The following is a 14,069-nucleotide window of genomic DNA, read 5'->3' as shown; positions in this document are numbered from 1 at the left end:
AGCTTTATCTATTCATATAAAAACTTCTCAGACTCTACTAACCTTTAAGTCACTGCTGGAGATCTACCTCTTCTCGTTGGTGCTCGATTCAAGTTGAGTTTAACACCTTCATATCATCTCCTGTTCTGCTGCAATTCTTCTTCGTTTTCTTTTGTTTTTATTTGTTGTTGGCTTATGAATTAATCTGTTTTGGTATTTTGAACCTTTTCAGCTCTTTGGTCTACTGTGGTTGTTTTTAAGTGTGCTATACAAATAGAGTAGGAAGACATTAAGTATGATCTGAAGTGCACAGCCAGTATCCTTTGTTTGCTTTGTTTACATGACCACAGAGCTGACAGGTACAGTGGTTCGTTTACATGGCGTTACAGAAATCTATATTTAATGGATTCAGTGTGGACACAGAGACGCTTGCTGTTAGGACATGGGGTTAGGCCTACGTTGGCCTATGCTGTGTGAGAGACAGAGAGGGAAAGAGAAGCTGGAAGGTGAACAATTGCACAATGTTTCTGTAGGTTATTAATAACTTTGTCAAGACACTGCTTTGTTGCTTAATGACCCGTCCGACCTGAAACCTGACAAGCTTACCTGAACCGCCCGACCCACGGGTCAACCCCTGGCCCTTGCGGGCTGTGGGTCGACCCATGCATCACTACTGGCAACTCAAAGCTGGAATATTGTGAAGGCCAAAAGAATAAATATTGTATTTTAATGAGGTCTAAGTCCACAGGAACACAAAGGAGCTGGTTGCATGTTGACCGTGCTCAGTGTACGAGGAAAGAGCAGCTTGTTTTTGCCCCTCTGTGTGTTTATTTTGTTTTCCTCATGTAGTCCTCTTCTCATAAAACCACACACTTGCTGCTAGATTTAGGAACTTGCCTATTTGTATTTCTCAGGAAGTGTTTTCTCCATGGACAAAATTAGGGATCAACTAGGGCGCAATTGAACTGCGATTGACCTCGAAATGGTAATTAATTAGGTGTATAAATCACCAGCGCCAGCCTACCAGGGGATATTAGACAGCCTGGACTCATTTAAATACCCCATCTTATTGCAGAGTTTATTAATGTATCCGTAGTTAAACTTCAGTAGAGATAGCCACGGGACAGGTTTGTCACCACATTACTCACTCTCTCCCTCTCTGTCTCTATTCCCCGCAGTACCTGGGACATGTGGAGGTGGAGGAGTCCCGAGGCATGCACATCTGCGAGGATGCAGTGAAGCGGCTGAAGACGGTAGGTCTCACTAGAAAGCTGCTCCGTACTTCCAGGAACGAGGCTGCTACATACCACCCGTCCCACTTCCTTTATTATCTTTTCTCCCAGTAGTTTCCTTCACAGAGCTACTATCGACATCCTACTGACTCCTTCTAACATTTCCTTTATTTCATGGCAGCTCTCCTCCATCTGTCACCAAGCAGTTTAGTTCTTTTTACTGTGTCACAGTTTACTCTGTACATCGAGGCCTGAGTGTGGCTGATTGTTGCCATTTGTCTGTGAGGGTCTCCACCCATTGTGACCCTGTGAAAACCTCCGGGGGTGTCAGGATCTGCTCTGAATGACTCTTCCTCTCTCTCAGTTTTCTCGTGCACTGTCTCAGCCTGAGGAGATAGGCCAGCATGTACTTCCTGCCGCAGGAGATTCCGGCAGGGTTGCGCAAAAGGAACAAATTCCAGTTTGGGGAGCAGGGGAGGGGAAGGGGGAAGCAATTGCTTTTCCATGTTGTCAGTTGTTTGCAAAGGCCCCACCCAGGTCAAACCCCTGTTGGTAAATGAGGCTGATTCTCTGTAGTCAGGGCCAAACCTGAGTCGCGAGTACACAAAGCCACTCAGGCGGATTGGCACGTCATAAGTCTGAGGAGTAACTTTGTTTTCAGTGCCAACAAAGGTTATGAAACTCTCACCAAAGTGTCTGGGATTAGCTTTCAGTTTCAGTTTAAATGACTCCGACTAATCGAGAATTCACACCCTGTTCACTCTGTCATCAGTACCTATTCTTCCTGCTTCATAAAATTGTGTTGAGGGCCTTTTAGTCATTTTGCATGTTTGACTCAATGAGCTGTTGAAGGCTACTTGAGCTATTGAGAGTCATTTGTTAGTTTGATTATACTGAAGAACATGCTCCAGATTAATTTTCATATTTTATGAGTACAATTTAATGGACAGTAAAACGCTTACATTTTCAAACCAGTTAACCCTCTGACACCCACCATAGACCCTTTTTTGTCTATTTTAGAGGGGGCAGGGGCTCTTTGAGGGATGATAGCAGGTCAACAGTATATGCAACATAAAAGTGGTGTACATCATCTGAAAGCTGGGAACCTGAAGATTAATATGAGCTGTTAGCTCAAGTTTTTCTAGTCCTAAATATGTAATAAACAGTGTGTTTTGGTTAGGCTCCTATTCAAACTTTGAAAGTTAAGGGTGTGTAAGGGCTGAGAACATTATGATGAAGGTATATGACGCTCATTCCCACGCACAATTATGTCTCATGAGTTGTTGCAGCAATTTTTGGGTTGAAACCATTTGTTACACAGATTTGGTGCTAAATTTAAGCATTGTCAGTCCGTCCAAAATACTGCAAGACTGAGAGATACACCATAGAAAAATCTAATGAACTTTTGACCTTTAAAGATTTCCATAAGGATTGCATTTTTTGGCAATTGGATGGGAGCACTTCTGTTCTAGAAATTGTTGAGACATCCCCTTATTGTCAATATACCCATGAAAGCCATCCATCTTCTGAATACCAAAGGTCTCTGGTTTGTGCTTGTAAAGTTTAATGAGGCTGTCATTATCCTCAAGGTCACAACAGGTCATTTTATACAGTGATGTTTGTTTAAAAAAGATGGTCTCACAACAATGAAATGGCTACTATGGGACTTGAAATCATTACACGGGAATAAAACTGGGCTCACTGAATCCACAAGAGTCTCAGCTTTCCAGTCACATCCTTTTTATACAATTCCAAGACTGTTTAGAAACCCCAGTGTGCAGAAATATTCAAATACAGTAGATACAAAAATAACATCTGTACTGCATACAAATAGCTGAAAATGGCCATGCCAGTTTTTCCCTCACTAAAGTTTAGCCTAACTTTGGAGCATTCTTTACCCGTCTTCCAGACAAGTTAGCATGAGATGGTACCAATTGATTCTTTAGGTATTCTAGTCTCGTATGATATCAGTATCTTCCCTCTAGCTTTCCTCTCAGCCCACCTAATGTCAGCAGAGATTGCCAGCGGGCCAGCAGGTCTCATGGGGTTAAAACAGAGCAGTGTAATAAAACAGAAGCTATTTAACACACAGTCTTACATTTATACAGAAGTGCGTTTCCTCACACTTCAACACGTGTTGACACATTCTGGTAAAAGGCATCCACTCACAAAACACACTGCACTGGTACGTACATCACTTGTGTAACAAAGACGCGACATACAAAAACCCACACAGGAAGAAGTGAACCCAGAGGCACAGCAGACAAACATACTGTACACACACAGAGACGTACTGTACGTACTCCTACAGTGAATACTCAATACCCGAGCACACACATACAAGCCCGATGAGCACACACAGCAGCAGCACAAACACACTGGTGCTTGATGAGGTCACATGGTGTACACAGAGCCCGAGGCTGCGAGGCCTTATTGAGTTACAGTCATTTTAACAGGGCGGACAAAATGGAGCCAACTCAAAAGGAGAAGCGGGCGCTTCTGCCTCCTGTCGTCCTGCGGGCCGCAACTATCTGACCCCTCTCAACCTCATGACATTCCCTCCTCGGTCTCCTCCGCAGCTTTCTCACCACCCAGAGAACTTATTGTCAGCCAGCACAGAGATGGCTTTATTGATCTTCTTTTGTAAGCGGGGTGGGAAATTAACTGCCACATTCAGAATGCGAGTCAGGCTGGCATCATTTCAAGGTCTTCTTCTCCACACTATTATTCTGGAAAAAATGGCAACATTGGCAGCTGATTTTTTTGTGATGTAACTGCTGCCATTACATTCCTGCTTAGTGGCTTTCATCCAGTTGAGCCCTGGTCTGGACCTGTGGGTTCAGCTGTGTACCTGAGAGGCTCGGCTTACAGGACATGCCAGGAAACAATAACTATTGCCCATTCATTCTGATGAAAGGAGCTTTTACACTGCACATTTTTTTTATTCTCCTCCAGGTTTGTTTCCTTGTCGTGCAGCCCTCTACACACGATTATTATTGTCTCCCAGGTCATTATGAGATGCCATCACACAGGAACAATAGCATTTCTGGGCTCAGGGAAAGCTTTACAAATACTAAACCTTCACAATTTAAAAATTCATAATACAGGAGTATTAACATTCAGCACTGGAGCTCGGAGCAGTTAAGAAGCAATCAGACGAGTCAAGCTGACCTTCATATCTGATTAGCTTTGTGGTGATTTTCAGACAAGAGTAGGATTGTATAGCGTATTCCTGTGTTGCTCTGTCGACAATGACGCAGCTTAAATAAATGATTTGACTGACAAAATGAGGTCTGACTCGGGGGTTCTCTGCTGATGATTTGAATCATGGACATTTAGGGGGCAGCCCTGATGCCATCTGAGGTCTCTGTAAACAGTTTTACAGACATCTTTATTGTAGTGGCGGACTGTGGGAAAAACACAGGGAGCTGACAGCAAGGCTGACTCTGCTGCCTGGAGCAGAGCAGAGCAGAGCATAGTGATGGTATACAGTGTGACTGCCCCTTGGTGCCAGTTATCCCCGTCAAAGCTAGATTGTTCAGACGAGACGAGGACCAGCCTTTAAGCAGATATACAATTAACGAAGCCCTGATGGATCCCAGTTCATCCTTGCTGACTCTTTAATAAGCTAACTGTTGCCAGGCAACAATTACAGTCCCGACCGGTGGAGACAGTTGATATTGCTCAGCAGTAAACTCAGTTTGCAGGAGCTAATAAATAAATTGGTTAGGAGCCAGGCCCACACCTGTAGACACTTAATATATCTGATGAGGGCTGTTTCCTGAAAACCACCAGCCAGACTGCAGCCAAAACACTAACACACTTTGGTAGCATCAGCACAACACAAACTTTATTTCATTTCTACAAGCTCCACTTCGTTTGGGTTTTGATTAAGGATGGGCACCGACAACCAGTGCTAAATTAGCCCTGGGGCTAAATTATCAGAGACCGTAGTATTCATAAGCACTAACAGTATTGATCTTCTCTGTCGGCGCTGAACTACTCCACATACACACACACACGCACACACACACGCCTATACGACACAGTAACCGGTGAACAGCCGAGCGGCCCCGGTGGAAACAAAGTGAATATAACTTGACAATTACTCAGTGGCGACAGCTACACTCGTTACTGTAAGTGACATTAACCCTTAGTGGGTAAGAAGCCAATACTTTATCAATGCATGTGTTCAGCAAGCATCAACATGTAGACAGTGATATTCAATATGCTCCGTCCACAGTCTCTCATCCACCGTCACTAACGTTATGTCTTACACAAGGACAGCACGCTAGTTCAGCTGATAGTGAATTGTTACTAATAAGCTCAAATGACAGATGTCTGTATGTAGACTAACTTAGTTTGACACTTATCTTAAAATACTTTTAAACTTAGCTGCTGGCTGAGACAAACAGCCCCTCTCCTCCCCACACCGACATGTAACCAGCCAAGCTGGCGGAGCCAAATACAGGGCACACGCCGAATCATCTACGTCATCACACTAATTTGATTAAATTTCCGGAACTTTGAGGTGTGGTGGAAATGCAAACCACACAGATTAACAGGAATTATTTTACCCAGGTAAATAAATTCCTGGTAATAAAAGTTCCTGGAAGTGTTGGTGGAAAAGGGGCTATAGTGTCTGTGGTGGCGGCTGGCACACAGAAATGAGGAAGTACAATCTGTAGTTCAGCCAATAGCCAGAAACATCTGCCTGAATGACATCAAAGGAGTCATCCAACAGATCTGAGCTTGGAGATGAGCATGGAGATCTGGGTGCTGGCGAGATGGCGGCAAGTTTACCAGAGTTCATTTACAAACACTACCCATATTGTCATGACACAAAGGTGGTTGAAAATTGGCGAAGTATCCCTTTAATGTCTTTGAGCAGGACAAGAGAGATGAAGAGCGAGCTGACGCGCTTTGATGAATGAGGAGGAAGAACATGAAAATGTATGTGTGACTAGATTTGTGCCTGGAGGGCGCGTGTTGGTGGTCCAGCTGTCAAACAGTGTGTGTTTTTGTGTGTGTGTGTGTGTGTGTGTGTGTGTGTGTGTGTGTGTGTGTGACAGCTACAGCTCTGAGCCGACTCCATTGTTTTCCCAGCAGCCTTTGGGACTGTAATGAGAGTTTTCTCACAGCTCCGCGACCCGTGACTCAGAGGGGAGGATGGAGGCGGGTGGAGGAGGAGGCTGCACTGCGGCACCGTCAACCTCCAAGCTGCCCTTTTGCGTTGTCATCATGACATCACTTCCTGGTGCCGTTGGCTGGCGGCCCAGGGTTGGAGGTGTATTCTGTGTTCTCGCAGTGGGAAATGTTTTTGCTGTTACTCAGAAGCTCCCAGTGACCTGGAGTGTTTTGTCTGTGTGCACTGGGTGGGGCACCTCGCCACCAGGAGATGCTGACGTGCTGAAAGAATTTCACCCAGTAGCTTCAGGGTGCATCGTTGAAATTGTGTCTAAGTCCATCAGACTGTGTGTATTTTAGCCAGTGCTTTCTGTTAAGACGTTTAGTGAGACATGGTATGAAAAGCTGCCTTAGATGACTTTCCACCCCCACTAGAGATATTTCCTGAGTAAACACCAAATGTGGGAAACTACAAACTAAATCCTCACCCAATCCAGAGCTGCATCTGCTGACTGCAGGCAAATCAGATTTGTTTCTGAAGTCAGATGTTGAAAACAGATTGTCTACACTGTTATTTTGAAGTGATCAGATTAGATTTGTGAGTCCAGATATGACAAACTTATCTGCATGGGTTGTCGTGGTAACGATGTAGACATCAGTTAACTATATAGCAATGTTTTGCCCTGTGGTTCTTTATTTAAAATTCTTTTTCAGTCTTGATTTGACATTGTCATCGTGTGTTGCATTCAAAGACACTTTGAAATCCGGTTTGAGCAGCCAGAGCAGCTGGACTAATACACATCTGGACAAATCCAATTGGAATCGCATCTCACACCACCTCCAAATGTGGTTTGGATTGTAAGAATCACACTTCATGTGTATTTTTGCTGTCCAGACTTTATAAAATCAATCTGGACACAATGTGGATATGCCAAAAAAAATGGATTTGGGCTGGCAATGTTACTAAGGCCTGAAGAAACCTTTCCAATCATGTCCTAAAATCTCGCCTTAACTGAAAACAGTGGACAAAAAATAAACACATTTTGCAGTGAGAATTGTGTTTTATAGGCAACCATCCTTGCTATAGCTGCTCTGCAGGGTGGTGGTTTTAGATTATCCGACAATCTCTGCCATCCACCATAAAGTACACTCACTCATGTAGTCGCATTGGTAGCAAACGTTGGAAAGAGTGAGTTGTTGCACAAAGTAGGCCAGTGACAAACGTTACACAAGATGTGTTATTTGTTGTTGCACATCCTGCTGGTGGTTAGTGTTGATTTGCGGGGCAGAAATGACTGTGTGCCACCAGCTGGTAGTACCGCTGAAAGGTTTTTGCTGTGGCTACAAGTAGTAAAGTATGCACAACATTTTTCAGCATCAGAAGTATGGCGTGTTGGCTTAAAAGTTTTCTGCTTCAGTTGTTTCATTTTTGCCTTGTTGGCTTCACCTTGATCTTTCAAAACTCAGCTGTCCTTTCTGTCCAGAAAGCTTTTCCCCTGCTGTAGTTTCATTCCAGCTCACACATTGAATACCTGAATATTGTATTACCTTTTTGTTTGTGTTATACAATTTTTTTGTCTTTTTAAGCAGGTTTTTAATGTGGTGTTGCAGAGAAATACCTCCAAATCCCCTCCCCCACACCGCCTCCCATTCTAGTTGTCTCAACCTCATAGAGATTTTTTCCTCCCCTAACCATAGCTTACTAATACTAGCTGTGCAGGCTCTACCACCATCTGCATGTCTGTGTTGTTCACACACACATACACACACTAACAAACGCTTAGCTCATTCCAAATGAATCTCCAGTGCTGGTTAACACGTTAAATCATGCATTAACATGGTGCTCGGAGTGCTGTCTCCACCATGGCTGTGTAACAGGAGCAGAGTGGCACTCCTTTTCACAGCTTATGGGGAGGAGAGGAACTCTGAGGGTGCGGGGGAAGAAGGGAGGATTAAGGCCAGGCCGGGTCTGGTGGTTGTGGTTTCTTTATGTGGTTACGGTGGCCTAAACTTGACCCCTGACTCCGTCTGACTGGTGGTGAATAGTCACAGGCTTGACTCAGGGGTCAAACTGCCGTCTGTGGGAATCTGTTTCTGTCTGCTGAACAATCATGGAGCCACGGCCTAAGAATCGGAGGAGAAAGAATAAAATGGGATTTGGGATTATCTCCTCCACATACTTGCACAGACACACACCTGAAGGTCTGCCCTCTTTATCTCCTCTGTCCAGGCAGACTGATATGCTGTCTGAGCTGTGGGACTGTTGCAGGCTTTGAAGGGTTGTTGTTTATTTCAATCACAAAAAAAAAGAATCCAGGGGTGTCACTTCCTGTTTTGGGGAGGTTTACTAGCTTCCAGTGTGGTAGTACTAACAGATACCATCATATCGACAATAACAACCACAGTATCACCCATCAAAACATCTGTCACTATGAAGGGGTGTAATGATATATCAAATTTTGCGATATCACGATAAAAACGTGGTTTGATACCATGATGGAACTGTGATAAAACGATGTTACATGGTTATTTTAGCTGCTTTCTACAATCTCTCCTCGTCAAATATAAGGTCTAATTTAACATTACCTGCGCACTGTATCACTGAAGAGTTTTTCGAGCTGAGCTGTGTGCTCAAGTCTGTCTCACCACAAGTGTTGAATAGGACTGATGAGAAAAACCTGACGTACTGGACAGCATGGAAGTTATTTCTGGGGTCGATGATGTCGTATAGAAGGATACGTTACTAATGTTAAATATCTCTGGAACGTTGCCTGTGAGAAACTTTTTTTTTTTTTTTTTTTTGCCCAGAAGCAAACTGTCATGCCATCGAGGGCTCCTGTGCAATTGTATGTCTCTCAGAAGCTTTATAATCCAGGCTTGGACTGCCATATCTTTAAATCCAACACCCGGTGCTTTCACACCTGCCCTGTTCGGTTCAGTTCAATCAAACTCAAGTTCATTTACCCCCTAAGTGCGGATCGTTTGTGAACACAGCAATCACACTCAGGTGTGCACCAAAACAACCGGACCGAGACCTTCTTGAAGAGGTGGTCTCGGTCCGGTTACAAACGAACTCTGGTGCGGTTCGTTTGTGGTGAGAAGGTGTTCCGACCTGGATGTGAAGCAACTGCAGTCACATGACACATTGTTTGGGTTAAACATGAGCATGTTACAGTCCTGGAGGATTATTAATGTGCACCTCCTCCTGTACTGCCTTAATATGCACATTCAGCACATCCAATGCATCAAAACATTGTTTTCTAGTTGGAGCCGCGCCTCGTTTTCAAACTGTATGGTTTGACTAAAATGAACAATGACAGCAATATAGTCCACGATGAGCAGCGCTAAAATCAACCTGCGTAGTTGTCCCTCCATTGTGACATTAGAAAGTGTCACATTTATCTTGCAAGTGTACTCTTCTTCAACGTTTGCTTTACTTCCTGGATTTTTCCCACATGGAAATTCTGACCAATCAAGAGCAGCTTTCTCACACAAGGCATTTGATCTGGTCCACTTGTAAATGCTGCCGTGAGAACACGAACCAACTCTAGGCAATTATACAACTTTGGGACATTCTAAAATAAATATGTCTTCGTTTTTTAATGTCGTGATAAATATGGTATCGTGGGCTTTTTATCGTGGTTATATCGCACCGTGACTTTTTGGTATCGTTACACCCCTGTCAGTATGGAATCATGTGGAGCTACCTGATCCATTGCTTCACTCACTCACTGACTCACTGACTCATAACCCAGCTTCACCTCCACTGAAAAACAAAACCCCCAAATGAAATCCCCCTCCTGTGGGCTCCAGACAATTTTTAGACTTCCTAGGTAACATTTTCATGCCTTGTTCCTCCCCCCGTCTCCTCCACCCCTCTCACCCGCCCTCCCCTTTTACCACATCCACTTCCAGGACAGGAAATTCTTCAAAGGATTCTTTGCAAAAGTAAGTTATTGCTCTGTGTGTCTGAGTGTGTCTCTTTATTATGAGCATTATTATTATTTTCCCTCCTCTTCATGTAACACTTCACCCTTTGATCACATCTGAAGGCTGGAAGAAACAAACACTCACACACACGAGGGGGGGGGGGGGGGGGCTGTTTCGGGAAGTAGTGAGACAGAGGCAGAGACCCTGAGGGAATCAGTAATCACAGTGGACAGTGGCAGACTGTGCAGTGGGCCTGTTTCTGTCAGTTATACTGTCATGGCTGTTGGNTGTGTGTGTGTGTGTGTGTGTGTGTGTGTGTCTGTGTGTGTGTGTGTGTGTGTGTGTGTTTTGTATTAACAGGCGTGCCTTCTCTCCCTTCAGCCTTCTTCCATGAATCAAGAATGGAACAATGAACAGTTTGTGTGAATGGACGTTTACCTTTGTGCACACACAAATATTTTATTGTTGTTATTCTAACCAATGGGGCCACCACTGTCGACTGCATCAGAGCACCAGTTCTCATACCAACCCTCTTATTTCTTTTATTAAAATTTGGGCACAACTCCAGACTTGTGTCTTCTCCTTTGTCTCTTACCTGGTGCTTTCTCTTTATTTACAGGTGTGCTTTGTGTGTGTGTTGGAAGTTTTATGATTTGGTACCAAGGAATGGTACAAAGCTATTTTATTGGGGCACGGAGAGATGAAGTGGAAAAGTTTCCTCGTTTCTTACTCGTACGTGTCCCTGTTGTGTTTCGTTTACAGGCTGGGAAGAAGCCAGTGCGCGCTGTGTTGTGGGTGTCGGCAGATGGTCTTCGCGTCGTAGACGACAAAACAAAGGTAATGATAAGTCCCTTCAGCGCTCCATCACAGGCTCGGAAACACCTTGATCAGAGAGACAGAGCTGCCAGAGGAAGTACACGTGGCTTTAGTAGCTTTAAAGGTGGAAGCTGCTGAGCTGCAGCAGCTGATAATGGTAGTGAGGCTGCTATAGTTCTGCTGAAGTGACCTCTGAGAGGCCCTCTTTGTAAATATGTACTCAGTGCACCTGCAGGAGTAGATATGAGAAGAGTAAACAGGAAAGGTTATGTTGACACCTGCTGGAAAGTCAAGGTACTACATCAGACCTGGTTTATGTGCCTTTATACACACGTTTACATTTTATAACAGTTGTAGATAGACGCAAATAGTTTAACATAAAAAATCAACGACAAAAAGAGAAAAATTAAGGCAATTTTTTTTTTAATTTGTCTTCTTTCTACTATTAGCTATTAAAGTTTTTTTTTTTTGTATTTTCTCTTGGCATTGATTACTATTGATAAGTTAACTTTACGAACAAGACCGGGCGGACAACCACACAAATTTCAATTCACAGAATGTTTGAATGTGAAATTGTGAGTATTATTGTCAAGAATAAATCTGCATGTAACAGAAGGGTGTAAGATGGAGGCAGGAACAGTGTACATGAGATGCCATAACCAAGTGGCTGGCATAGTGTACAGCAGGCCTATTTAATTGGCAGCCCACGGGCCACATGCAGCCCAGAAGCAAGCTCTGAGTGGCCCGGGCAGGGATTGGTGCTGAGACCTGGTATGAAACGGCCTGGGGTACAATTAATCACGAACGTAATAATAAAAAGCTCTGACATTATCAGCTCTTTTATTGTAACCAAGTTTTCAATAGGTTGCTCGCTGCTGAAAAAGTCTGGCCCATAGACATTTTAAGGTTTTACAATCCGGCCCAATTGAATTTGCAATTGAATAGCCCTGGTGTACAGGAACATCTGCACTGAGTATAGGCTGGAGGTCCCAAGGTCACAAAGGAAGACTCCTCCTAAGGTGGTTGAGAATGATCCTGTGGGACTTCCAGATCCAGACTGACAAACTGGTGATGGCTAACCAACCAGAAGACGAAGAAGGCAGTTGTGATAGATGTAGCAATCCCGTGCGACAGCAACATCAGTAAGGAGTACAAGAAACTCGAAAAATACCAAGGGCTGAAAGAGGAGCTAGAAAAGAAGTGGGGAGTAAAGGCAACAGTGGTGCCAGTGGTACAGAGAGTGGCTCCAGTAGATTCCAGGTTCAATAGATACCAAGCTCAGACAAGCGAGGAAAAATGTCTAACATATTATTTATCAAGAGAAAATTTTGAGGAATTTTAGATAGACAATCATGGGATTCATGTTCAAGATCTTTACATGCCTCCACTCCAGTGACAGCCACAGCCAGAGGCATTATGTTTTCAGGTTGTACATCTGTCCCATTCTCGTGAACGTGATATCTCAGGAACACCATGAGGGCATATTTTCAAATTTAAAGGAACTGGTGAAATTGTAGTGGGCAAAAGTCATTGTGCCCTCACAAACATGTTTTTGGCCATAACTCAAGAATTCATACACTACTTATGACAAAACTTCACACAAATGTCTGATAAAACAAATTGAGGAAGTGATGACATTTAATATCCAAAGTGGTCAGCTTCACTGTGACATAATGTTCTGCAAAAACACTTTTCTGGCCATTAGTCAATGCCATAACTCAGGAACAGAAGGGGAGACATTTGGTCAGACGCTGAATCGGTGACACTAGTCTTGGGTGTCCATCTTGAAACTGTGCTGATTATTTAGATCATCTGTGCTGCCGGGGGAAGATGTGTGTGAAGCATCCACGTTTTAAAATATGTATCCTCTTTTGCAGCAGAATCTATATTTGAAAACATTGTCTCCTGTGATGGTTACATTTGAATCTGGACATGGATGTAACTGTAACTTGGCCGGCTTGCAGAGCCGTACAACCACAGGGTGGCAGTTCTAGTTTGAGTGAGACATTATTTTCAGTGTTATTTCCCTGTGGGTCAGGGTTATGGTTTGGGTTCTGGTTTGGTCAGAGAGCAGTGTCAGGTGAAGACTAGTACTTCTCCAGCTGATAGTGGTTCAATCTTACTCGAGCGCTCTTGAAGCCAGGCCTTCACTCTGAAGTACTGTTCACTGTGCAGTCATTCAGCCCACATTTTAAATTGACTCAATTGAGAGTCACTTGATTCTGACTATAGTTTTTAAGCTCATAATAATGAGGTGAAAATGTGTCTGGCAGGACCTGATTCTGGACCAGACAATAGAGAAGGTGTCGTTCTGCGCGCCGGACCGTAACTTTGAGAGGGCGTTCTCCTACATCTGCAGGGACGGTACCACGCGACGCTGGATCTGCCATTGTTTTATGGCCATTAAAGACTCAGTAAGTCAAACTCAGTCTTATTAAGTCGTCTTCATTCAGAAGTTATGATCTTAAACATCATTCAGTGTTTTATGAGTCACTTAAACAATGTAGTTTATGTGAGGGTGTTTATACTATTTTAATAATGTTTTCTATATCATGTTTATGGGAGGAAAAACCTTCATTTCTATATACCAGTGCTGTGCTCAGAGGTTTGTTTAAACAAGGTTCATTGTTTTTGCGTCATCTTTCAGGGGGAGCGTCTCAGTCATGCTGTAGGTTGTGCATTTGCTGCCTGTCTGGAGCGAAAACAGAAACGGGAGAAGGAGTGTGGGGTCACAGCAACCTTTGACGCCAACAGAACCACTTTCACCCGTGAGGGCTCGTTTCGTGTTACTACGGCAACAGAGGCGGCAGAGCGGGAGGAAGTCATGAGGCAGCTACAGGATGCTAAAAACGGTCTGTATCTGTAGTCCTTGTAATTCCCTGACGTGGACATAGGTTGTCGGGTTTAGTTACACACAAGTTCAAATTTGTCTTTTGATTCAAACTTCACTTCCAGCTATGCTGTTGTCTCATTGCTTGAATGTTG

The 14,069-nt window shown here is 43.8% G+C and overlaps 1 protein-coding gene across 4 annotated transcripts in view; it reads left to right on the top strand.

Moving 5' to 3' along the window:
* numb (NUMB endocytic adaptor protein) overlaps positions 1-14,069 on the top strand; it is a 61,447-nt gene that overhangs the window by 42,510 nt on the left and 4,868 nt on the right. For 2 of the 4 annotated variants that reach the window (XM_050061487.1, XM_050061485.1), the window contains exons 3-7: positions 1,158-1,232; positions 10,254-10,286; positions 11,031-11,105; positions 13,358-13,498; positions 13,732-13,936. In XM_050061487.1, the coding sequence (XP_049917444.1) occupies positions 1,158-1,232; positions 10,254-10,286; positions 11,031-11,105; positions 13,358-13,498; positions 13,732-13,936 (529 nt within the window). The remainder of the gene's footprint in view (positions 1-1,157; positions 1,233-10,253; positions 10,287-11,030; positions 11,106-13,357; positions 13,499-13,731; positions 13,937-14,069) is intronic. The other 2 variants (XM_050061488.1, XM_050061486.1) reach the window with 1 other exon arrangement.

Source organism: Epinephelus moara, chromosome 14 (assembly GCF_006386435.1).
Source record: "Epinephelus moara isolate mb chromosome 14, YSFRI_EMoa_1.0, whole genome shotgun sequence".
NCBI lineage: Eukaryota > Metazoa > Chordata > Actinopteri > Perciformes > Serranidae > Epinephelus > Epinephelus moara.
The sequence above is the reverse complement of the archived record's forward strand: the minus strand, read 5'-3'. Positions and strand labels throughout refer to the sequence as shown.